The sequence below is a fragment of the Chrysochloris asiatica genome, unplaced genomic scaffold, assembly GCF_000296735.1.
Source record: "Chrysochloris asiatica unplaced genomic scaffold, ChrAsi1.0 scaffold00122, whole genome shotgun sequence".
In the NCBI taxonomy this organism is placed as follows: Eukaryota; Metazoa; Chordata; class Mammalia; order Afrosoricida; family Chrysochloridae; genus Chrysochloris; species Chrysochloris asiatica.
The window spans coordinates 1,076,148-1,102,816 of NW_006408640.1; the positions used below are offsets into that span (position 1 = coordinate 1,076,148).

The window sequence follows — 26,669 nt, forward strand, 5'->3', positions numbered from 1 at the left end:
TTTGAATGGATGTTTACAGCTGTTTCTCTTAATTTTGAGTTGTGCCCCATCAGCAAATAAGGGTCCCATGGGCTTTTCTTCCACAAGCTTTACCCATTCTCTTTATCATGGTAAACTCTACTTTGAGGAGGCAGCTCTTCCCCAGTCGCATTTTGAGTGCCTTCTAACCTGAGGGGCTCATTTTACGGCACTATATCTGACAGTGTTTCTCTGCTCTTCATAAGGTTTTCAGTGACTAAATATTCGGAAGTAGTTTGTCACTCTTTCTTCCTAGTCTGTCCTTGTCTGGAATCTCATCTGAAACCTGCCCACCATGGGTGACCCTGCAGGTATTTAAAATACCTGTGGCATAGCTTTCAGAATCACAGCAATTCACAAGCCACCACAGTACAACAAACTGACAGATGAGTGGTGGCCATTTGGTTTTAAGTGGAAACTGTCACTTTACATTTTTGAGGTGATCTGTGCACATGCATAGTAGAACCCTCCAGGGGTGGGGTGTCCATTTGTTCAGGCATCCCCTCTAGTCAACAAAATGGAGTTGCACAGACTACGTGAGACCAATGAACAGATACCAAAAAAATGAATGTCCACACCTGTATCTCTACAGTTTTGTCAGGCGTTCGTGACTGTTCTGAGTCTTCACCCCCCTGGTCTCTCCCTAGGTGGTGGCTCCAGGAGCAGCTGAGCATCTTGAATTATAAAGCAATGGATTTCTTGATTCTGCTACAAATTCCCCTAGCTGTAAGCCTTCCAAGCTTCTAAATATTCCTTTATATGTGGTTCAGAGTTCCCCTGAGCCTGCTTGGTCCAGTATTCTGTGTTGTTGCTGATAAAGCTCCTCACTGCACGTCTACCCGATCCGCCATCTCGTTGGTTACAACAATAGGCTATTCTTAAACCTGATTCATGTTTATCACTAATTTTCTTGTGGGTTAACCTCTCACTTTTCTTTTTCAGGGCTGGGAGAGGGTTCTGCTCTCCTGCACCCGGACAGCAGATCTCACCCGAAGTCCTTAGAGAAAAGCGCCTGGAGGGCCTTCAAGGAATCCCAATGCCACCACATGCTTAAACATCTCCACAATGGTGCTCGGATCACAGTGCAGATGCCACCCACAATCGAGGGGCACTGGGTCTCCACGGGGTAAGAGCTGTAAGAGTGGGAGTAGTCGGGAGGGTACAGAAAGTACACTGAAATGAAAAATGCTTGTTGTGGTTTCTTAGATGAAAATAAACTCTGTTCACTTGGCCCTTACACATGTACACAGTGGGTAGGGGTTGCTGATCCCTGCAAAGCTGAAATTCCATGTATAACTTTTGATCCCTCAAAATTTAACTGCTAACAGCCTGCTGTTGAGTAGAAGCCTTACTGATCACATGAAAAGTTAGTTAAAACAAATTTGATATGTTATATGTACTTTGCAGAGTCCAGGTATGGCACTTTACTCAACAAGAGGCCGGCAGTTCAAACCCACTATGATTCAGAACTGATTCAGTGGCACTTAACAACAACAATAACAACAATGCATTATATGCTGTATTTTTACAACAAAATAAGCTACAGAAAGGAAAATATTATTAATAAAATCATAAGAAAGAGACTTAACATTTATAGTATTGTATTGTACTATATCTATTAATGCCACAAACTTAAGTCATCTGTTTGCAAGATTCATTGTGTTCATGTTGAGTAGACTGGAGAAGGAGAGGTTGGCCTTACTGTCTCAGAGATAGCAGAGGTGGAAGAGGTGAAAAATTGGGAAGACAAGGCAGGAGAGGCAGGCATACCCAGTGTCACTTTACAGAAATACATTGGATTTTCTGTCTGATTTTTGTGTATTTTTATTTCACTAAAAATATTTCTATACAGAACTAATCCTTCTTCCACCATTTGCTTTTGTTTCAGTACTGTTATCATAGAAGTGTTGTAAAAGAAGTCAAAAATAGTCTTGAATAATCAGATTCTTCGGCTAGATTGTCTAATGTCAGTTGTTTTCTGGGACCATTTCTTCTATGGCTTTTTCCTTCTCTTCTGGCACTTGTTCAGAATCACATCTCTGTCAGGTCATCTTCTGTTAATTCCTCTGGTGTGGTGTCTATTAACTCTTGAATTTCTCCAATATCCGTATCTTGAAACCTTTCACCCCCATCCTTTTTTGCCATACTCAGCTGTCGTAAATCCTGTGAAGTCATATACAACATCTGAACACAGTTTTCTCATCAGGAATTTATTGTTTCGAGCTTGATGGCGTTCATGACTTTTTCTATTACAACAATGGTATCTTCCATGGTGTAATCCTTTCATACTTTCATGATGTTCTCTCTTTATCTGGGTTCTCTTCCATAACATTCATAATCCTTTCCATAGAATGCCATGGTTAATGAGCCTTAAAGGTACTTGCTGTTGTTACGTGCTATCGAGTTAGTTCCAACTCATTGCAGACCTATATAGGGTTTCCCAGCAGTAGCTGGTGGATTTGAACTGCCAACCTTGTGGTTCAAGCCAACCTGTGGGTCCAGTGCTTATCTTATAGTGCCACACTATGACACCCTAATCTTGAGGATGAATTCGAGATACTGTGTTTGATACTTTAATGCCTTTGGTGTTGAACTTAGGAGATTTTGGATGACCACAAACATTTTCTAGTATCGTAAGAATTTGAAAAGATTTACTGACAAGGTACTCCTGATGTCAGGGACAATGGATTGATGGAACCAACTCAGAAAAAAAGTTCCCATTACCTTCTTATATAGCCAAAAGACGTTCAACTGATGTTTACCTTTTCTATTAAAGGTTCCGGAGGGAGGAGGGGCTGGGGTAGTAGCTTTATAGATAAAGGATAGTCCTGATCATAAACCCAACTGCATTTGCACAAAACAGTAGTTAGCTTATTCCTTCCTGACTTAAATCGTAGTGCTCATGTGTCTTCCTTACTTAATAATAAATGTCCTTTGTGGATTTTTTTTTTTTTTTCAAAATAGAGCATTAAAAAACCTGCTCAAGCAGGTACCCTTTCTCCTCAGTGATTTTCTTAATGGTATGTGAGGATTCATCTGATATCTCTTGGTCAGAGAAACTACTTCTCCCATTATCTTTTTAAGATAAACCTTTTTTCTAAAATGATCATAGCATCATTTACCATCATCAATTTATCCAGCTTTAGATCCTTTACCTTCCTTTTGCTTTAAATTGTCATAAATTACTTCCCACCACTCATCTTGGGAGCACGGTGGCTGGCTCTATATAGTAATCACTGGACTGCAAACCCAAAGTCAGCAGTTTGAGCCCACCAGCCACTCTGTGGGAGAAATATGAGGCTTTCTACTCCAACAACGATTAACAGCCTTGGAAACCCTATACAGTGTTGCTATGAGTTGGAACCGACTCGACGGCACTTACCAGCAACAACAGTCACCTGTCAGTTTGTCCTACTGTGGTGACTCGTGTGGCTGTAATGCTAGAGGCCATGTCACCAGTATCTTAAATACCAGCAGGATCACACCTGGTGAGCAGGCTTCAGTGAAGCTTCCACACTAAGACAGCTTTGGAGGGAGAGGCAGAGTGTTTCTGAATGGTTAGTCATTGAAAACCTTATGAATAGCAACTGAACATTGCCAGATATAGTGCCAGAATATGAAAACGTTATGAATTGTCAGATATGGTGCCAGAAGATAGCACCTCAGGTTGGAAGGCACTCAAAATACTACTGAGGAAGAGCTTCTGACTCAAAGTAGAGTTGACCATAGTGATGTGAATGGAGCAAAGTTTGCAGGACCTTCATTTGATCATGGGGTACAACTTAAAATGAGGATACAGCTAAAGACACCCATTAATATTCAGAACATAAAGAATAAAAAGTATGAATCTAGGTAAATTGAAAGCTGTCAAAAATGAAACGGAATTAGTAAAGATTGATAATCCTAGGCATTGTGGTTTTTAAATGCCATGGAGTCAGTTCGAATTTAGAGTGACCCTGTAGAGGGTTTCTGAGGCTTTAAGCCTTTGCAGGAGCAGAAAGTCTCATGTTTCTCTCATGCAATAGCTTTTGGGTTTGAACTGTGGACCTTGTGGCTCACCGTGCACTGCTTATCCTACAGAGCACCCATGTTAGTTAAAATTGCCTGGTATTGGTCATTTTGAATTTCAACAGTCATGTGGTTTATGATGCCAGGAACAATACATCGAAGAGCAATGGTGACTCATTCCTCATCAAAAAGAACAATGCTGTCTGTGATAGGATAATATACAAACTTACAAAAAAGACTACTTAATTACAACTGTTATTCAAATTTATGCACCAAACCCTAAAGCCAGTGATGATGAAATTAACTACTTCTCTCTACTTCTTTAGTCAGAAATTGATCAAGTATGCAGTCAAGATGCATTGATAATTACTGTGATTATAATGCAAAAGTTGGAAACCAAGAGAAAGGATCCATAGTTGGAAATATGGCCTTGATAATCAAAATTATCTGGGAGATTACATGATAACATTTTGCAAGACCAATGAATATGGTGTAATCTGCCATTAATTTTATGCTGTTATGATTTAATACTGCATCTTTACATTTGTTTACATTTCTCTCAACTATGACTAGTACCATGTATGGTTGCTAAGTGTTTATGTGTGTAAGTTTTGATATATTTTAACTCTTTGTAATGTTGCTGTTGTTAAGTGCCATCCAGTGAGTTTAACTCGTAGCCACTTTGTGTAGAGTTTCCAAGGAGTGGCTGGTGACTTTGAATTGCGACCTTGTGGTTCATACCAACCTTGTGGCCCAGTGCTTTATCCTACAGCACTACACCAGAACTCCACTTTTTATCACAGATTTGTATATGTCTTATAGTAGTAAATTATTAAATTGATTAAAATCTGCATATATTTTATGCATTCATGACATAACCTTTTTCTTAAATTTTTTCATTTTTAAAGCCTAACATGATTTATCTGTGAGTTTTTTCAAATTGCTGCAAATCTCAACAACAACAAAAACAATCAATGTATTCATTGGGGAAAAAAAACAACAACACATAAGTTGTTATTGTTGTGAAGGGCCTTCAAGTTGGTTCCGACCCATAGTGACCATGTATAGGGTTTCCAAGGAGCAGCTGGTGAGCTTAAACCACTGACCTTGCAGTTCAAAAGGCTTTACACTCTGGACTCATAAAATTTTGTGACCTTGAACTTTTTAGTAACTTCCCTGTGGCTCTGTTTTCTTATCTGTAAAATGTGGATGATAATAATACCTAACCCCTACATAATTGTGAGGAATCAACAAATGAGCATAAATAAAGTTCTTAGAACAGTGTCTGGCCCAGACTAGACATTTTGTTGTTATTAACACTGTCATGAGTCTCAAAGAATCCCTGGTGGCACAGTGGTTAAGCGTTTGGCTGCTAACAGAAAGGTTAGTGATTTGAACCCACCTGCTACTCTGAGGAAGAAAGATGTAACCATCTGCTTCCATAAAAGTTTACATCTTTGGATACCCCCCGGGGCAGTTCTACTCTGCCTTATTGGGTCTCTAAGTTGGAATGTACTCAGCAGCAGTGGGTTGATTCTGAATCTCTTCCTTAAGCTTTGCGCCTTAAAAAGTCTTCCTCTTGTATTTTTCAGGTGTGAAGTAAGGTCAGGCCCAGAGTTCATAACAAGATCTTACAGATTCTACCACAATAACACCTTCAAAGCCTACCAGTTTTACTATGGTGGCAACCGCTGCACAAATCCCACCTATACGCTTGTCGTCCGCGGCAAGATCCGTCTGCGCCAAGCTTCCTGGATCATCCGAGGGGGCACAGAAGCTGACTACCAGCTGCACCACGTCCAGGTTATCTGCCACACCGAAGCCACTGCCGAGAGGCTTAGCCAGCTGGTGAACCGCACATGTCCTGGGTTTGTGCCAGCCGGGAGCCCCTGGGCACAGGATGTCCCCCATGACCTGTGGCATGAGGAGAGTGGCTGTGAGTGCACCAGGGCTGTGAGTTTTGCCATGCACGAGCTGCAGCTGATCCGGGTGGAGAAGCAGTACTTGCACCACAACTTAGACCACCTCGTAGAGGAGCTCTTCTTAGGCGACATCCACACAGATGCCTCCCAGAGGATGTTTTACCGGCCATCAAGTTATCAGCCACCCCTGCAAAATGCCAAGGTACTTGCTTCAACTACCTCCTCTAGAGCCTGCCCTCTCCTGTGCTCCGCAGAGGATGAGTGGCCCATTGTGAAGGCATGTCAGAACCAGGGGACCTGAGAAAGTGTGGCTACTAAGTCACAGAATGGAGACTGAGGCAGGGTGTACTAGGAGGTGGGGGCTGCATTTGAGGGACACATTGCCGGGTCAGGAACCCTGGGTATGCCACCAGCTGACCCTGTGGTTTTGAGCCTCAGTTGTCCCATTTGAAATGAGTGGTGGTGATATGTTTGTGGCAGGAGTGATTGTGCTGAGACTGTCTAAGGCTCCTTTCAACTCTGACCATCCAGGAGCTGCTCCTGGAATTATAAGAGGAAGGATAGATGAGCAGTGTGTAGCCACACTTGGCAGAGACACTGACCACAGCAATGCCACAAGACCTGATGGCAGAAGTAGGGAGGGACAGCAGAGGGAATAGCAGTATGACTTGCATGGAACCTCTGGCCTTTTCACATACAGTGTGTCTTCACAATGACTTGTGAGGTAGACATTATTACTACCCTCTCATGCAAAAGAGGAATTTAAGATTTGAGGGTTAAGTGACCTGCCCAAGATCACATAGTTAATGAGTGCTGGAATTTGAACCAAATCTTTTTGCTCCAAATCTCACATTCTTTAATTTTTATCAAATGTAAAATCACTATGATCAGAAGGGATGATTAAAGAGGTCAGGAAACAATTAAAACTTTACAGTGCTCTGTTCTTGAATGATAGTCTAATAATTACATTTGGAATTCACAAAGCATTTCCTTCCCGCAAGTTCAGAATACATGTCAGATATGTAACTTGATCATTTCCACCACAGAAGCTTGTGAAGTTCAAGACTAGGAGGGCAGTTTGCTTCCTAGTGGTCATCCTGGGGAGCTGCTCAGCCCTGCTATAGGTCTTTTCAGAGTGGCCCCCAGCCATTCATAAGAGCTTTTGTGGGATCCTCTCTGGATCAGTGACTTTCTAATTATAGAACTCAATTTGACTTGTGCTTGTCATTTTATTCATTTTGTAAAGTCTTTTTCTTCATTCATCCTCTGAGCTGATTCATAACTCACTGTGGTGTCACAGAGGGGACTTCCCCTGCCAAAGAGCACTCATTGTTATCTCTTTTTATCCATTACTGTGAGTCCATGCAATGAAAGTGTCATTTATTATATTTTTGAAAAATCTAGTGAACACCTGCTTGGTGGAGTCATCTTGTTAGGGATGCAGGAGTGTGTAGTGGAAGTAAGCCTACCCATGAGCCCTTGGACCAAAGCTGCCTGCACCCCTGCCTGTGTGGGCAGCCTGCCAGCAGGCCCAGAATGCCACAGGGTTTGTTCCTGGCATAAGAGCCAGGCCTGTTATTTTCTGCATTATGAGTTGCAAACCAGCTGAAGAAGAAAGTATGTTAGGACCAGAGAGGGTCCACCTCTCATGTTTGACTCCATACTTGCTGCCATCAGGTATCCCAGAGATTCTCTTAGAACCCTCTGCCCTTATCAAGGAAAGACAGAAAGAGGAGAATCTGTTCATCAGAACAAGACCTCAGCCAGGGTGGTGGTGTTTGGTCCAGGCTCCAGTAGAAGTCTTCTGAAAAGTGGTGTGAATAATGGGCTTTCACTTTCATTTGGGGGCCTTTCCAGTGGACAGTAGTATCCAGAGTTAGCATTGAACATGGCAGCTAAGTAACATTTTTCTTGAAATCCCTGATTTAATAGTAGGGGGAAAGGGACTTCCATATCTATATCTGATTTCTCTGAGTAGATCTAAGTCAACTTTCGCATTTTCTCTGGTAATGAGAGATAAGGAAGCTATGAGTGATAGTTGTCCACAGATAATCCAGAAACTTCATTTTGGTCAAGAGCATCAACCTCTGTCCACCCCTGAGCCTTTATTAAGATCTGCTAAACAAACAAAATTGTCTTCATCTCCTGCTCATCTTCCAACTAAGACACACTGAGCAGCAAAAGAGCAAAAATCAAGCAGGTAAGGACCAGTCATGGGACTTGCCTAGACTGCAGTCAGGACTACAGGCTCCTCCTCTGTTCCAGCTTTGACCTTAGACTAGTCATTTGCATGCCTTTAAATTTGTTTTCCTGACCTGTAAGTGCCAACTTGAGACTCCTGATATTTCAAGCTCTTTTTAGCACTGATCAAAAAAGGCATTAGCCATAACCATTTTTCTTACCTCTTCACCTTCAATTCAGTATTTGTCCTTCTAGACGTATGGTTCTAAACATGGTGGTCTACAAAATAAAAACAAACAGTTCTTAGTCTTCTAGTTCCAGTGGGTTCTGGCACTCAATCCCCAGGTCTCGATAGGAGTGACTTCAGCCTGTTCAGTGTGTGTCAGGAGAGCAGCACACACTTAGGCCAACTGGAGGGACAGTGTCTTGAAAGTGAAAGTTATTAAACATTGGCATGGGAACGAAGGATCATAGTTGTCAGGCTGATCATTTTAGAATTCTTAAAAGTCAAAAAGTTGAAAAGTTACTTGTTTTGAGTGTTTGTTGTTGTTGTTGTTAAGTGCCATCGAGTCAGTTCTGACCCATGGAAACCCTGTTTTCGAGGAGCAGCTGGTGAGCTTTAACTGCCGACCTTGCAGTTCAAATGGCTTTGCACTCTGGTGCATTAAGCCATACCAGGACTCCTGTTCTGGGTGTAAGCTGGATAAAATCGCAAGAATATGAACTGTGGAATGGGTAGTCAATCCTGGAATCCAATTCTGCTATTTCATCTCTTAGAACCTTAGGTTTTTGTTTGTTTGTTTCTATAAAATGATGAAAGTAGAAGAATTTATTGGGTTAATATGCATGATGATGTCTTTAAAGGGCACCTGGCCAAAGCTGCCTCACTTCCTCAGTGGGTCTTAGTAAGTAGCCCTCTGGATCTGTGGCTCTTACAGGCTGGGGAACATCAAAATGCTTTATGATGCCTGACTATAAAATGCCTCCTCCCATTTCCTCCTCCCTTCTCCGCTAAGGCAGTATGGGACATATACCCAGATTTTTAAGAAGTACATTTTTTAACCCTAGACCTGATTCTGGAAATACATAGGAAAAGATCTTAGATGTTATCTAGGATATAATACTAAGTTTGGAGTCCTGGTGTGGTGCAGTAGGATGAGCACTGGACTGCTAACCACAAGGTCAGCAGTTGAAACCCTGCAGTAGTCCTCAGAAACCCTATACAGGGGTTGCTATGAGGTGGAAACTGCCTGTAGTTTATTTACCACAACTACTAAGTCTTTTTTTTTTAAAGGAGGATACCTAATGGCATGAATAGTGTAATACCATTTATGTAAAAGAAAAAGATATGCTTGCAAAGGAATAGAGTATTTCTAAAAGGGCACATAGGACGCTTTGCAGGGTCACCTCTGAGGAAGGGAGCTGCATAGCTGCGGACATTAGACAAACGTCTTATTAGCCACCTTTTTGTACCTTGTTAACACACAAAATGAAAATGGGAGTGGCAATGGAAAGCTGGGACTCTGCGGCTTAGAGGAAGAGGGGGCAGGGGCACAGATCAAGATGGCGCAGAGCTGGGGGAGGCCCTGGCCTCCAGACTCCCATCTCAGCACACAGACCACTTTGACTTCCTATCAGCCAGCCTGGAGGGCTGAGGGAGGGAGTACTCATCAAAGGCTGACCCCTAAGGCCCAACAGTCTGTATCCTCACAGCTCTGGGAGCTGAAAGGGACCATTCTTCTCATGTTGTTCTTTGTGCTGTACCTCTTGGCCTGCAGTCCACAGCAAAATTGTCAGGATGTTTTTAGATCCCTTCCTTAGGACAGCTCTGAGTATGAATCAATGGACTTAGACATTGGTGTCTTTCCAGGCATAGCGAAATGAAAACCTACCGTTTTCTCTGCCTGCTGCAGACTGTGTGGCAGCAGGTTCTTTGACCTGCTGGCAGCTGTTGGGACTGAGAACAGGAAGAAGGGCTGCTAGAAGTATTTCTACAGACCTCACAAACATGCCTTTCAGAGGTTATAACCCTTCTTCTTTGAACTCTTTGCTTTTCCTAATTGCTGGTCCTTAGAGACCTGGCTGAAAATTAGCTTAAATGCTAAATTGAGTTTGAAACCACTAGTCTCAGGCCCCTCTGGAAACAGGACACCATGTTAAAATAGAAACATTAAGTCAACCTTTTTTTTTAAAGCTTTATTCAACTTTGCCTGAGGTTCAGGGGTCTTTGGCAAGTCTGCAATATTTGAAGAGAATCAGGTGTGCTTGAAGCAGCCTTTCATTATGGAATTGGCAACTCTTCATTAAAACAATCAAGACAACCTAAAATAAAACTTTTTAAAAAATGCAGCTGAATGTTGGCAGCCATAATCCTCAGCTTGTATTCCTCAGAACTGTTGAAGGCTCCTACAGTTGAAGGGTTAACTAGGTTCAGTCTTTCAGATGGTAATTAAAAGCAAATGACTGCTGGGTTAGTTAGAAATGCCAAAGGCTCAGGATCAGACTTTTAAGCAAATAAAATTGGTCTTTCTCCAAAACCCTGCACTGCTTTAGCCACAGGGTGGTAAATCAGGTTGTCTGAAAACCAGACAGCTTCCCCCAGGCTCTATCTTAAATATTTTTTCCAAGCATACACACAGGAGTGGCGATGTGTGTCAGAGGAAAAACAACACCAAAACTTTTTAGAGTTCCTCAACTAAAATACATGCTTCTCTGTTGAATTCTGTAGAAACCTCTAGGTTGTGAGTTAGCATATGTTTTAGAGGTGGTCTGTCTTACACAGTAAGTGAAAAATATAAATTAACTTTGGGGCTTCCTAATATTTGTGACATTAGAGGGCCTTTGGACTAGGTAGCGTCCATGGGCAATGGAGGATTTAACCTAGGTCCATAAAGATCAACTCTGCAAGGAGAAGCTTATCTCTGTATGAGGAAGGAGACTTCAAAAGATCATAGAAAAATAGGATGAAAATATAATGGAATTTTTCCATGTATATTTTGAAACTTTCTCATATGCATTGTTTGGTTTGCACCTGTAGCAGGTATTCCCCAAGTAATGCTAGGACCCAGGTGCTGTGGAAGAAATTCAAGTATTGTCCTCTCATTCTCCCAGTATAAGAGAAAGAAGAGGGACTTGTAGAATGGGGAAATTGGAGGAAATGTTGGAGTACCAGGAAGTTTAAGGACTCATGACTCAAAATAATTTTAGAAGCCAGTCTTATATTAATAATGAGTTAGGTATATATATACACAATAGATGTTACACATTATAAATATATGTTAAAAAAAAAAATGAGCTGCTGGGATCAGAACATGGTCTTGACTCTGAAAGGGTTGCTTTCTATTGTATTTGGGTCAATGTGTGAAGGGTCACTGCTGTATGATGCAGCTGCTGTCATACACTTTTCTTTCTAAACCAGTTCATTATCCCTCTTGGCTACAAAGCTAAGCAAGCATTCAGAGTTGACATATTTAAGTAGTTAAAAGACCAGGGAATACTTTTTGCTAGGGACAATGAGAGTGGTATACATTTTATCCCTCCAGAGGCAAGAAAGCCAAGAGGATAGAGTGAAACCTGAACAAACCCAAAGTCAACCCACTCAGCAAGCATATTTATTAAGGAGTATTCAGCTAAGCACTGTGAGGAAAGAATAGAAGGAGAAATGATCCAAACCATTTGGGATTCATAATAGATGTAATTAAATTATTAAAAATAATCATAAATGCATTTAAAGTAAATGATGTAAAAGAAACAAGTAAATATTAAACACATTCTTTTCCTGAAATCATTCTTAAAGTCATTTCTACGAGATAACCAGGTGCTTGTGGTCCTTTTTATCTAGCTGTCGAGTCTATACATTGTCTCTTTAATAGAATGCAACATTGTCTTTTTGTTGTGATTAGTGATATTCCTTAAGACCCTCAATGGTGCAAATGGATAATGTGCTCAATTGCTAACCAGAAGATTGAAGGTTTGAGTTCCCCCAGACATGCCTCAAAAGAAAAGCCTGACAATCACTTCTAAGAAATCAGTCACTGAAAACTGGACAGAACATAGTTCTACTCTGACTCACAGTGGGTCACCATGAGTCAGAATTGATTTGATGGAAGCTGGTTGAACTTCTTAGGGAACCCGTTTCCCTAATAAGCAGAATGTTACTACTGTAGACCTTCTTAACACCAGGTGCAAGAGTTTTCAGTTGACTTGTCCTCCTCCTGTAAGGGTTCAGTAACGGAATACAGTCTGGGGAATTGGCGCTCATTTTATTTGTCTTTTTCCACCATTTTCTGGGCCCAAGATCCTTTATGGATAGTTGTAGCAAGCTACATGTCACTGTGCAGTGTTCCCATAAGGCTCTGGCAGTCCTTCTACAGCTGTGTAACAAGTGTTTCCTGCATGGCCAGCAAGTGAAGTCGGTACCTAACCTGACTTCGGTACCGTCTCTGAGAAGACGTTGGATTGCTGGGGCAGACAACTGAAGCTGCTGGTCGTGGCTGCCTGATGCTACAGTTAGAGAGATACACACAGAATGCATGCATGCAACTGCCCACCCAACTTCTTTCTGAAAGTGGAATCATGTGATCTCTTTAGGTAACTGAAGGGAGCCTGAGTTCATAGTTTCTACGATCCCAGATCTGAAAGACACCGAGGTCTCCCCTGCAATGCAGGTTACCTACACCTTGTGTGATGAATACATTGCATTGTTTGGTTTGCACCTGTAGCAGGTATTCCCCAAGTAATGCTAGGACCCAGGTGCTGTGGAAGAAATTTCTCTGTTGTTGTTGTTGTTGTTAAGTGTCGTCGAGCTGATTCCAATTCATAACAACTCTGTATAGGGTTTCCAAGGAGTGGCTGGTAGATTTGAACCACTGAGTTTGAGGTTCAAACCAACCTTGCTGTCCAGTGGTTATCCTATAGTGCCATACCTTTCTCTTTTAAATAGTAAAATACAACTTTCAGTGATTCTGTCTGTAATGTCAGTAAGCAAAGTATAAGTCCATGTTTAACTTGCTCATTGGGTAATCCAGCACCACTCACACTGATCTAACATGCTTTCCTGTAGGCTTCTCTCTTTCCATAATATGGTGGAAATCCTTGTAGGCCATGGAAGTAGGGTCTTCTCACAACCTCAGTGTCTTCCTGCATCAGACACCAGACACTGCAGCTCCAAACCCCAACTCATGTTTGAGAAATGAGATTTGAGCCCCAGTACCATGCTGGTGTGAATCCAGTATACCTGATTGGGGAGGGAGGGGAGTGTGGACAGCAAGTATGGTTCTGATGATCATTCTCTGCAGTATATTAACTTTCCATCCTCCATTTTGAATATCCAACCCTTTTGCAGGATAAACATTTTGGAACCTTTACCTCAGAGTAGTTACTGAAAAATGGAAACATTATTGAGTTACCTGATGCTTTTAGCTAAATTTGTGTCGTATTCACCATAACATGCAATAGAAAGATAAGAGTGCTTATGTGTAGGAGTCATGCCACACATTTCCGCTCTCTTCTGGTCATCACCCACAATTCCCTCCTCTGAATGTTCTTAGAACCCTGAATGGGAACCTGAGTCTGCCCAGAGTGAGTCCTACTTTATGAATGAGGAGTTTAAACCTGAGATTAAATAACTTGCCTAACATGACTAACAGTTGCTGCTTAAAGGATGGGCCTGGCCCCAGTACCTGGCCAGAGCCTTCTACTTATGTGCTGCAATTCAGGACAATCCTAACCAAGTGAGTACCAGTGCCTTCCCCTCTTGTAAGTTGCAGAGAGCACCACAGGCTGAGGGGCAGGGTCTTCAGTGCTCCAGAACCCCTTGTCAGCAAACAGTGGATGGCAAATAGAAAGCAGACCTGGGGACAGCAGGGGACTTTGCTGTCATCTCACCCTCTTGAAGCCAGTTTTATTTCATTGTTTACAAGCGATGAATGATGTTCACGAAGGAAACAGTCTCTTCCATCAATTGCAAATTTAAACTCATTTAATGAAACAGCAACCTAAGCTTATCATCTGCTTCTACATGAAAATGTAAAAAGAAGGTAACAAAAGCCCACTTCTTCCTCTGCCCTCCTTGAAAAAGCCACGATCTAAAACAAATCAAACCACAACCACAGCAATATCAAATCGAGTGAGTGCTAAAAACGAAAAGATCTTGGTGATTTTTATTTCTGACGCTAGTGAAGAAATGCAGGCAAACACATGCTTGCTGCCCAGAAGAGTGAGTGCCCTTCCAGTCATGTTCACAGGAGCTGTTCTGCATGAACACTTGGGCCTGGGACTACTGCTGACCTTGATAGCAGCAGAGCTGTTCCCTGTAAACTCTGTGAACTACACCATTCTCCCCGCCTCACCTTCATCATATTTGCATTGTGCATTCAATTTTGTTGAATATTTTGTTAGCCCAGTTGACTTTATAACAGGCTGTGCTGTAGAAAGCATAGCAGTAAGATTGTTCCCACTCTTGGCCAGAGCTTTCATTTGACTTGGGTCAGACAGCTAGATAATGGCAGGGTATGTCCAAGAACCCAGGTCTTCTGACTTCCAGGCCTAGAGATACTGGTTAACCCTTAAGATCCCTGGGAGACACAAATGGTTTGTGCTCAACTATTCACCAAAAGTTAGCAAATCACTGATATAAGTAAGACCTGGTGACCTACTTCCATAAGAACACAGCCATTGAATATCCTGTGGAGTTTAGTTCAACTCTGACACATAAGGGGGCCTGGTGTGGATAAGCACTATACTACTAAACACAAAGTTGGCGGTTCAAAGCCACCGGCCACTCACTGAAAATCCTATCCAGGGTTGTTGTGGGTCGGAACCTACCCCACGGCACTGAACATAACCACAGTGAATCAGAATCAACTGAACTGCAATGTGTTTGAAGCCTGAAGACTTGCAGGCCAACAGCACATTCCAGTGGCTGGATGTTTCTTCATGCTCTTATGTGAGGCTTTCTGATGCCATTCAGTCCTAGATAGCCTGCCCTTGGGCAGTAGGCCCGTATGAGTACTATAAAACAAACTCAACCAGGGACACTCTCCTGAAAGATGAATCTGCAGCTATCTCGTATGAGTTAAATGCTCAAAGCTGTAAAAGCAGGAAGCACATTAAGAGCCTGTGTAAACCTTCAAGCCTAGCAACTAGTAGACACAATAGGTGGAGGGTTGCATGCCTCCTCCTCTAAAATCCATGGCTGCTTTCTCTCAGGCTTTCCTGATCCTGCCTTTGTTGGACAATGTCCTTCTTATGCACAGCAATCAATGCTGTCATTAGTTTCAAAAAGCTTGATGGGATTCCCAGTAAAGTTCTTTTCCTAGCTGGAACATTGAGATGATTCTCACTTAGGATAACCCCATGTGTTAGAGTCAAATTGTGTTCCATAGGGTTTCCAATAACTGATTTTAGGAAGTAGAACTCCAGGCCTTTCTTTTGAAGCACTTCTGACTGGTCTTGAACCTCCAGTTTTTTATTTAGCAGCTGAGTACATTAACCATTTGCCCACCCAGAGACTCCCTGAAATACTTAAGCAGATCTATAATATCCATAAAACACATGTGTGCTGGTGAGTGCATACACACATGCAAGCACATACACTGTCCTTTCTGTGCACACAAGCCTGTCTCTTGCTTGTTGGGTCCTATGGTTCTCAGGGGACGTAACCTAGGTCCTCCATATGTCTAGTCAAGGTGAGCCCCACTAGTAAGAAGCATGTACCATTGCTCTCCCATGAAAGTAGAGGTCTCTGAGGATGTCTTTTTCTTGACCACAGAACCACGACCATGCCTGCATTGCCTGTCGCATTATCTACCGATCAGATGAATTCCATCCACCAATCCTGCCCCCGAAGGCTGACCTGACCATCGGCCTGCACGGGGAGTGGGTGAGCCAGCGCTGTGAGGTGCGCCCTGAGGTCCTCTTCCTTACCCGCCACTTCATCTTCCATGACAACAATAACACGTGGGAGGGCCACTACTACCACTACTCCGACCCCATCTGCAAGCACCCAACCTTCAGCATCTATGCCAGGGGTCGTTACAGCCGGGGTATGCACTCCGCCCGTGTCATGGGAGGCACTGAATTTGTGTTCAAAGGTGGGTCTGTCTTCAACCCTATTTAGAACAGCACAAGAACCAAGGGATCCTGAGCTATTTATGATGTGTATAGAGGCCAAGCTTGAAGGAAAGGGTCACAAACACTCTGTACACTTCTTGGCCCAGATCCAGGTTAGGTAGTCACCACAGATACAGGTCCCATTGGCCAGAGAGACACTGGTAGTGTGTTGTTAAGTGCCATCGAGCCAGTGGCAATTCATAGCGAGCCTGTATGAGGTGTCCAAGGAGGCAGCTTTGTGGTTAGCAGTCCAGTGCTTATCCTAGAGCCCACACTAGGACTCCATTTATTAGTGTGTTACTACTCTATGCTTCCTTTCTTATATACAACTTATGGCCAATTTGAAGTCACCCCTGTGAGAACCACACTCACTTTCTAGAGGCTATAGAAGACAGTGTTGGTCACACTTGAAGTGACCAGAGCCCTGAGATTATCATTACTTGAAAGCTTCTGTCCATGAGGTGGCTGTGTCTTTCGGAAAGGTGTATACTAAGAACTGTTTGTCTAGGTGATGTCGATAAGATGATATGAGCCAGTAAATAAGATGAATCCTATGTAGATAAGAATGAGGTGAATCAGGCTGTTTTCAACAAGAGAGGGCAAAACATTTGCCATCAAGTTGATTCAACTGCTAGCTATTTCATGTGCAGAGTAGAATTGCTCCATTGGGTTTTCAATGGCTATGACCTTTCAAAAGCAGATCACTAGGCCTTACTTCCAAGGTGCCTCTGGGATGAGTTTGAATTTCCAGTCTCTCAGTTAGGAGTCGAGTGCTTAGCCATTTGCACCATGCAGCATTGCCAGATGGAAATCTGGTGGACTTTTTCTAGATTTTTTTTTAAAGTTTGGATGTCTTCATAAAATGATCTCAGCTCTGCCATGGTCAAATAAAGAGGTGTGACTCTCTCCAGGGTGCATACCAGGTTCAGTCAGTTTCATTTGGAGCATTTCTATTAATTCACCTATGTAGAATGAATGCTTGCTCCTGGAATGCTGGACCTTTGATAGTCTCAACCAAGAGGACCAGAGGAATCTTTGCCTGATCCCACACTAATACGATGTATCTTGTGTTATACATAAAGTTTAATCCCCTGGAAGGATCTTCAGAAGTAATCCTGTACAAGTGCTGGGATTTGTATTTTGTATGTTTTTTTCATTTTTGTCTTGCTTAAAGCCTTATTTATTTTAGATGCCAGTTTGATGGGCCTGTATCTACTTCCAAGAATGCTAATTTTTAGTGTGTGGCACTAAAACTTTTAAAGACCTCAAAACATTCTTACATAGAAATAAAATTCCAGTTTCATTGACTGGTCTATGAAACTCAAAAGGTTGGTGCAGTCAAATACATCTATTTGTGACCACTTTGTGTTCTGGTTTTATGTCTGGGCTCAGCATTTATACACAGATGTAATGGATTTTTTTTCTGGTGACAACTGCAGTGGGTGTATTTGGTGGGACTACCATTCATGCAAATACCTTGTATCTTTCCATATCAGTATACTCTTAATTGTGAGGGTAGCGCAGAACCAGGCAGGGTTTTGTTCTAAGAAGGAGCCCTGGTGGCACAGTAGGATAAGCAAAGAGCTGCTAACCATAAGGTTGGTGGTTCAAACCCACCTGTCACTCCATGGGAGAAAGATGAGGCTGTCTGCAACCATAAAGGTTTGCTGTCTCGGAAACCCTAAGGGACAAGTGTGCTTTGATGAGTCTGAATCGACTTGATGGCAGAGAGGACTGTGGTCAGGTGGCATGCTGTGCAAGATGGTTTTAACGAGAGTGCCTTCTCTAGAACTAGTACTTTCAGATTCTGTACCAGCAGGCTTACACTTACTCAGTAAGTGCCACACACTTACTCAGTGACACTATTCTTTCTCCCTCCAGTGAACCACATGAAGGTCACCCCCATGGATGCAGCCACAGCCTCACTTCTCAATGTCTTCAGTGGGAATGAGTGTGGGGCCGAGGGCTCCTGGAAGGTGGGTGTCCAGCAGGATGTAACACACACCAATGGCTGTGTGGCCTTAGGCATCAAGCTGCCTCACACGGAGTACGAGATCTTCAAGATGGAGCAGGATGCCCAGGGCAGATACCTCTTATTCAATGGCCAGAGGCCCAGTGATGGGTCCAGTCCTGACAGGCCAGAGAAGAGAGCCACATCTTACCAGATGCCCTTGATTCAGTGCGCTTCCTCTGTACCCAGGGCTGAGGACTTGACTGAGGAACACAGACCCCACCAGTATGGGAGTGGGGTCCCCCAAAGCAGTAGCTTCCCTACCTTCCTTACTGTGATCGCCTGCCTTTGGACGATGCTGAATTGGAACATCCTCAGATAGAACTTTCTGAAAAGATGTATTTTTACAAACCAGGATTCCTCACAATTTACAGATTCTTCTTACAAAAAGAACGGGCATGTATTTCTCGATGCACTTAACTGTCTGAGAACTGTCATTCTTTTTCATAATCCCTTCTCTGCTCTCCTTCCCAGCCCCTGAGTCAGGAGCAGTACTTGTGTGAAGTTTCTGCTTTGAACTTCATCCAGTCTGATCCCAGGCTTGTGTGACTCCACAGTAGTAATTGCACTTTAAAACTGCAGGGCGTTTCTGGCTGGTGTGTGTGGTAGGGCAGCAAGGATGAGCGCTAGGTCCTTCTAATTTTCCCTCTTAATTATTATTATACTTCTAAGTTGAGCTTAGAAGAAACAAAGATCAACTATAACTTTTACTGCCTTTTTGCTAGGATTGCTTCCTGCCTTTCTTTGAAATTGTTTTGCTTTCTGAATTTTACAACCTAGGATCCAGTACAGAGTTGGTTTAGGACTGTGATCAAGATGCCTTTTAATAAGGAAGAGACTTGGGTGTGGATATGTAAATATGAAAAGACACAAGGTTTAGCTAAACCACCTTTACAGTCTTTATGCAAAAATGGAAAGGATCAAAACTTTCAATTCAGAAATGTTGAATGGAAAAATATCTGTAATTAAAGTTTCAAAGTAATTTAAACTATTTTTACATTAATTGTTTTAACTTGCTAAGAGCATAGAGTTTTGTAGCTTTTGTGATATGTTGCTGTCTGGATGTTTTTTCCATGCCCTCTCAGTAGAGAAAAGATGACAGGCATATATCACCAGAGAGATAATGACATGTGTGCTCATTCCACAGATTTCCTATTCAGGAGACCCTCATCTTAGCTCACATTATATGTGGCTTGGGATCAGTACAAGGAGTTTAATTTCTGTCATCTCTAATGCTCCACAAAATAAACATACAGAAGGGAATAAGTACCTGGCCATTCAAAAGCAGTGCAGTAGGAACCATCTATACCTGAATTTGCGGTGCAAATGAGACTTTGCGTCAAGTCTTCTTACTATTGAACAACACAGCTTGATTCAGGTTCTTCATCTTATACAGAATCCAGATCGTTAGGGCTCTGCTTCTTTCTCACAGAGACACTGGAAGTATAGATGAGTCAGTGTCTGTCTATTACTTTGAACCATTACAAATGGTGCTACAAAAATACCAAGTGTTATTACTAGACCAGTGAGGGCAATGGTGAGGTGCAGGCAGCAGTGCAAGCCCAGAGGAACTAGAGGCAAACATGGAGAGGATAGCTAAGGGCTGCAGTCAGGCTTGTATTTAAGAAGTAATGTTTTACAGTACTGTCACGTTCAGGGTCATGTTAAATTATAAGGGTAAGGGTGGAATTATGTGCCAGATTGTTTTATATTAGATTATATTTTAAGCTGTGGTACATACCAAGGTGTTTCATTCAAAATGAAAATATTAACTTGATGTCTACCAGTAATAAATAAAAATGTCAAAATTTCTCCCATAAAATCCATTTTACCTGTGGATCTACTTAATTAATACTAATGCTATCTTTAAAAACATAGTAAATTTATGTATAAAACTATACTCACTTCTAAAGAATACTTAAGTGATTTACCACAGGAGTGATAGGTTTACATTCACTTAACACAGTCACTCACTTAGACTTCATTGTAGGTTAGGCATTCGGTTGCCAACCACAAGGTTTCCAGTTCAAACCCAAGAAAAAATAAGACTGAATGCCCCATAAAGATTTGTAGTCTCTGAAAACCTACCTAGGGTCGCTATGAGTTGGAATCAACTCTATGGCAGTGTGTTTGGATTTTGTTTCTTTCAACCTAGATTTAGTTTTTTTGAAAATTTTTAAATTATACTACACACACATAGGTATTAACATGTATGCAATATGTGTGTATACATATACATCTTAAGAATAACATGATCATATCTTTTGAAAAAACATCCATGAGCGTAAGTCAAAAAGAATTGCTGCTAGGTTTCCAGTTATACATGCCTGGGTTTATTCCAAACAAAATATGTTAAAACATATCTGTAATTAGTGGATCGCTGCAGACCAGTTCTCTCAATAATACACTTGTATTAGTCTTTTTAGGGTGCTTTCGAAAAAAAAAAAAAGGTCCAGTCAAAACAGTGGACCACTTCAAATCAAGGCAGAGAGGTCAGCTCAGAAGGTTACGGCAGCTGTGTTTTGGGGATTCCAAAGAGATAATCTTGATAGAGTTTTCTGGAAGGACACAGGATTATCACAGGAGCTTACTGGGAAGAAGTTTTAAGAAAATGGCAAACTATTGGTGAGAAAATAGCCAGAAAAGTCCCAGGGAGTGTTTTCCATCACATCATTACACTTGCTTAGTCTTTAAAAGTAGCAAGGGCTGTCCTACGAGAAATGCCCTGGGAAACCTTACCCCATACACCCTACAGCCCTCATCTTACCCCTTCAGATTTCTTGTTCCCCAAACTCAAAGGACATTTCAAAGAAGACAGCTTGAGTTCCCCAAGGGTGCCCAAACTGCCATTTTGATGTGGTATAAATCAAAGAGTGCAGAAGGATGAAAACATGTAGAAGCATATGGACCTGCATGGAGGGTATATTGAGAACCAATGTTTTCATTTTTATATTTTTATTTAATAAAGCTTTCTATGATTGTGTGGCGATACCTTTTGATTTATCCACATATGTATTTAAGAGTCATTCAGGTTTAAAAGTCCAATAATGTTTAAGTCAAGATCAAGATGCTATTTTGGACTGACCTTGGAATATTCATAACAAGCTTAAAATACTCCATATTTTTCAAAAGAGTTGCTGGCCAATCTGCCCCTTCATTAGTAGCAGGTAGTTCCACTTGTAAATGCAAGAGTTAGTGACAGTAGAGGATAAATGAGGAATGGATTCTCTGGCCTGCTGTAATGAGACTTTGTCTCTTCTAGGTGTAGGCTAATAATGCTCAGGGTGAGAATGTGTGTTCCTTGGGTAACCATAAAACTTGAGGTGTTCTAGGCATCAAACTCAACAAAGTCCAAGTTAATCCTAGACTCAGAAAGACAATTCCTGGAGTCTCAACTCTACACAATATGGGCATGTTTTGTGTTGTTAGGTGCCATTGAGTCAGTGCTGACTCATAGCAACCTTATGCACAGCAGAACAAAACACTGCCTGATCCTGGACCAACCTCACTATTGTTGCTACACTTGAGCCCATTGATGGTGCCACTTGGCCAGTTCATCTCGCTGTGGGTCTCCCTCTTTTTCTCTAACCCTCCACAGTAACATCATTCCCCACACCCTATGACTTACAGGGTGATGTCTGTCATGGGCAGAGTAGAGCAGCATTTTAGCCCTGGGACAGCCACTAGAGTTAAGTTCCACAGTGCCCAGCATTGTGGGCCTGTTAGGATGGATATCTGATGCAGCCTTAAATTAAGCCTCACCTAGACCTTATGGAAATAACTTGAGTGGTAAGGAAAAACTTTAATGATATATATGTATTTTAAGTCTCTACTATGCTCTTTAAATATATCCTGATAACAAAGATGGTGTCTTACTAATGCACAAATATCAAAATGCTTTATTTTAAAACGGTATGTTCTGTAAGAGATGCAAAGGAGATAGCCTGGGAATATGGAGAACAGCACAGAACATCTAAGTGTCCTTAAAAGGACACTGTAGTCAAAAGGAAATACTGATAAGGAAATGCTATGGAAGAAGTGGTGGATGAAGGTAACACAGACTTTTCTGGTCTTTTTGAGGCATCTGAACTTTCTTGATGCCAACATCTTTCAGAAAGATGCACCTGCAATAAAGGCATATTAGTTATATGTGTCCCACTGATTTCTAAACTGTATAGTGTTATTTTCTTACCAGAAAGAGAATCACATGTATTAATTTAAATTCTTGAAGTCACTATGATGATCCAAGAATACACCTTGCATGGAGGGCAAATAATCTGATTATAAAATTTGGCCCCAATTTTATTTAAACCTTATTTCTCAAATGCATTATCTTGGCCTTCAACTTGTACGTTGACTAGGATGCATTGCATTGCAATTCTACCAGTCTAGAAGAGACCAAATTTAAAGCCAAATTGTATTCAATCAAACTGAGGTCAATCCTTTAGTTAAATGCAGTCAGGATTCGTAAAAGCCAAGTCTCAATATTAGAACAAAGCTGCAGTTTCTAAGAATTCATTTCAGTCTCTTAGTTTCTGACTACCTCCAGGGCACCACACCCTCTAGAACACCAAATGAGCAATCCCATGTGATTTAATTAAACCCAGATTCAATTCATCCAGATTAATTCAGTAAATCTGACATGGCCGTTACACTGGAACTCAGACACACACAGTTCATGAGCACAGAGACATATATGTTCAGCCATGGTCCTCCAAAGGACACCAGATACCATAGTAGTTCAGCCTTCGTCTCCTTAACCTTAATTAATTGACACTTTTTTCAGTGTCTGAGGAACTCTCCAGCCTTTTTACTTCTCATAAATTGGTTCTTCCCTAGTGATATCAAAAGCCGAGACAAATTCTCCAAAAGATGGGAATTGTATTTTTCAAGGACTTCAGCCATTTGAGGCTCAGTCTTTATTCTGCAACTAAATAAGCAGAATGCATAAGACTACTGAGAATCTACAGAAAAGCTATTTTACAGTAAATAAATGAGAAACTAGTTAACCAGTTGCTCTCAAGTAGATTCTGACTCAGTAACTATGTGAGTCAGAGTAGAACTGTGCTCTTCCAAAGGGTTTTCAACGGTCACTTTTTTCAGAGGGAGATAGTAGATGACCAGGCCTTTGTTCTGAGGCACCACTGAATGGGCTTAAATCTCCATTTCTACAGCCACACCTACATATGGTTAATAAAATAGCCCACTGCGCAGCCAATTAGTCATCTTTGCTCTCCCTAATTTCTCCAACTTCTTGCACTCAGTCACATTGTCAGCACAGCTTGCGTCTGTGAAGTGGTGGCATTGGCCAGGCTACAGTCTGGTCATTTTAGAAAGAGGAGCATGTCTATTCTTTGAGGATGAAGTGCTCAGTGATAAGCCCAAGCTCAATAAAAGAGGCTATAAGAAAACTCCGGGAAAGCCCTTCATGGTAAATTGTATTAAAATTCTTTCATCCATCTTTCCAAGTCCTCTTCACCCCACTGGACTCCTGTGCCTTCTGCCATCTGGTGGATACATCCTATGAGGAAACAGACAGGAGAAGATAGGGCAGGACACTTTGGTATTGACTCCTCTACTCCCCACTGGGTCTCTGAGGCCAGCTGCCAAGACTATAGCTCCTGTCAGGCACCCTCTCCAAGCAGTGACCATCTGTGGACTATAGGAACCAGTCCTCCACATCTACTCCATAGTGCTGCTGGCCCAGGAGCACTGGGACCTCATCGATTTCCCCAAAGCTCTCTTACATGCCTTTGTAACTCATCGCTTTATTAAAAACGTCCCTCAAGTCACCCCATTGGAGTAGGTCATCACTGTCCTGACAGAGACACAAAGGACATGGGCACACATGGTGCTAAATGTTTTACAATCAGACTCCAAGGGAATTACATAAACCAGAGTGCTGTTGACTTCTATCTGTGTATTAATGAACTTTTTGTGTTTACACTTAGCAAGGAAGCAATCTTAGGAGAAATCACCATAGGAATGAACTCCTAAATAGTCTTTTTAACCACTAATTTTGTCTCTGTCAGGTCTCTTTTAAGTGGTCATCCCTCCCTACATGGAAAGACTACCCCTAAGCCAGACCCTGGATGCCCTGTCAGCACTTAGAGTGTATAGAATAGAGAGAGAGGATGGGGCAAGACAAATACTTGCAACTTTGCCAAAATGCCCTGGAAAAGGCATTTCACTCACTTTATGTTTTCGTTACCTGGAGATGCTTTTCACCCATGCTGGGAACAGTCAAAAGAAGAGTAAACTGGAGAGTAAGATGGTAAGTGTACTTGGGGATATTTTGTTTGTAACACTCAATAAGATAGGATTTGTAGATAGGCAGATGCCATAGTTTAAAAACAAAAAAAAAAGTGATCGGTTTTTGAGTGTTGTCATGAACATAAAGAATTTTCACAGTGCATCTGTGAGGTAGGTGCTGCTATAGAAAATTGAGGCTTAGAAAGGCTGAGCAAGTCCAGCCTCCTGTGGGTGGCAGAACTGGAGCCAATGTTTGCCATCTGCCACCAGTGGGCATCGAGATTTAAGACCTCATAGGGACTTAAGTCGTAAGGGACTTAACAACAACAAGGGGACATAGTGCCAGGTAAGAGCAAGTTCTAGGCCAGGTATGAACATATCTATGGGTTCCTGAAATGGGTATGTTGTTAAATGCCGTTGAGTAGGTTCCAACCCATAGCGACCCTGTATAGATTTTCCAAGGAGTGACTGGTGAGTTTGAACTGCCAATCCTTTGGTGGAGATTGCTGGGTTCCTTACTCTGGTGTTTTCTTCATGTTGCCCTTTTGATTGTCAACTCTGAGTTTGCTTTCCTCTTTTTAACACATCTAATCCTGGTGTGGCATTGTGGGTTAATGCTCCAAACGGCAAAGCCATTTGAACTGCAAGATTGGTGGTACAAGCTCACCAGCTGTCCTTGAAAACCCTATACCAGGTTGCTATGGGTGATATCTGACTCAATAACACTTAACAACAACAACAATCTCATTAGCTAGAACAAATACACATGGATTTGAATCATTTTCATTTCAAGCCTTAGTGTTTCTAAGCCATCCAATCCAATTTGGTGTCAGCCTTCCTGTGCAGGTGCTTCCTTCCATAAGCAGGAAGACCCTCCATTAAGCTGACCGATCTATGACACATGGCTTCACACAGTCACCTCTTATATCTTACAGATAATGTTACAGGCTAGACAGGTGATGTACTGACTGGGCAGGAGTATTGAAAAAAAGAGGAGAGAAGAAATTTGAACAAGCAGCTGAACTACTCAGGTTTGGTGTGGGCATGTTAGAAGGAAAATACTTTTCATGTTTCACAAGCTTTGCTCTCCATTCTGGTGAGGGATATAACTGATATTTTAATTCAGATCAGACTTTATCGTTTTACCCCAACCTATTTTCTATTTGTTTCCACTTTGTGTTAATCCAGTAATGTCACTAGAGTTGGTGTCACCCAGTATGTCACTGTAACCACCAACCTCCCCCGATGGACCTCCTTGTACCAGACAGGAATCATTAGTCATGTTTTTTACCAATTTTTGTCATAGAGCAGTATGTTGTAAAATGCTGAGATGTAATATTGCTTAGATTATATGAATACTAACAACAAGACTCTTTTGTAAAATCTTTCTACATTGAATTACATTATTAGTTACAACCTTATTAGTAACTGAGTGGAAGCCTTTTTCTATTTTTCTGCTTCTTTCCTTAAATTATTACTTGATTCTCATTAAGTTATAGATATAGGTTCACACATACTAATTACCACAATATTGTAGCTACAAAAACTAAACCAAAACAGAAAATTGACAAGAACCAGTACTATAAAAACACTGGCATCAATGAAAATAACAGCACATGCTTGTAACACACGTAGATGATACCACGCGACTCAAAGCAGGATTGTAATTGAATAATAGTGACAGCTCTGACCGGAGCATATTTTTGTTGTTGGTAAGTGCCGTCAAGTCGATTCCAACCCAAGGCAACCCTGTAGAGGGTGTCCGTGGAGCAGCAGGTGACCTTGAACCGAGGACATTGCTGTTCAAAACAACACCTTAACCTGCAGCACTACACCAGAACAACCATATTGTTGCTGTTGTTGTTATGAGCCGTGGAGTCTGTTCCGACTCATAGCGACCCTGTACAGGGTTTCTGAGGTTGTAAATCTTTACGGGAACAGAAAGCATCTTTCTCCCATGAAACAGCTGGTAGTTTCGAACTGCTGAACGTGAGATTAGCAGCCTGATTCGTAACCACTACACTACCAGAGCTCCTTAGGACTCCAAATTGTTGTTGTTGTCAGGTGCCATCGAGTCGGAACCAACTCATAGCGACCCCATGCACAGCAGAACGAAACAATGCTCGATCCTGGGCCAACCTCACCACCGCTGCCACCCCTGAGTC

The 26,669-nt window shown here is 41.9% G+C and overlaps 1 protein-coding gene across 1 annotated transcript; it reads left to right on the forward strand.

Annotated features, from left to right (window-relative positions):
• The first annotated feature begins 968 nt into the window (after window positions 1-968).
• APCDD1 (adenomatosis polyposis coli down-regulated 1) lies at window positions 969-18,574 on the forward strand. The gene is made up of 4 exons (XM_006868706.1): window positions 969-1,144; window positions 5,619-6,150; window positions 15,901-16,222; window positions 18,123-18,574. Exons 1-4 carry the CDS (start codon window positions 1,065-1,067, stop codon window positions 18,572-18,574), a joined length of 1,386 nt encoding a protein of 461 aa, XP_006868768.1. The 5' UTR covers window positions 969-1,064.
• Window positions 18,575-26,669: the final 8,095 nt, after the last annotated feature.

Excerpts from the sequence above, each read along its gene's own strand:
- APCDD1 (XM_006868706.1), top strand. The coding sequence starts at position 1,065 with ATGCTTAAACATCTCCACAATGGTGCTCGGATCACAGTGCAGATGCCA. Across the intron at positions 1,145-5,618 it reads GGGCACTGGGTCTCCACGGG|GTGTGAAGTAAGGTCAGGCC; the intron begins GTAAGAGCTGTA and ends TGTATTTTTCAG. Across the intron at positions 6,151-15,900 it reads CACCCCTGCAAAATGCCAAG|AACCACGACCATGCCTGCAT; the intron begins GTACTTGCTTCA and ends TCTTGACCACAG.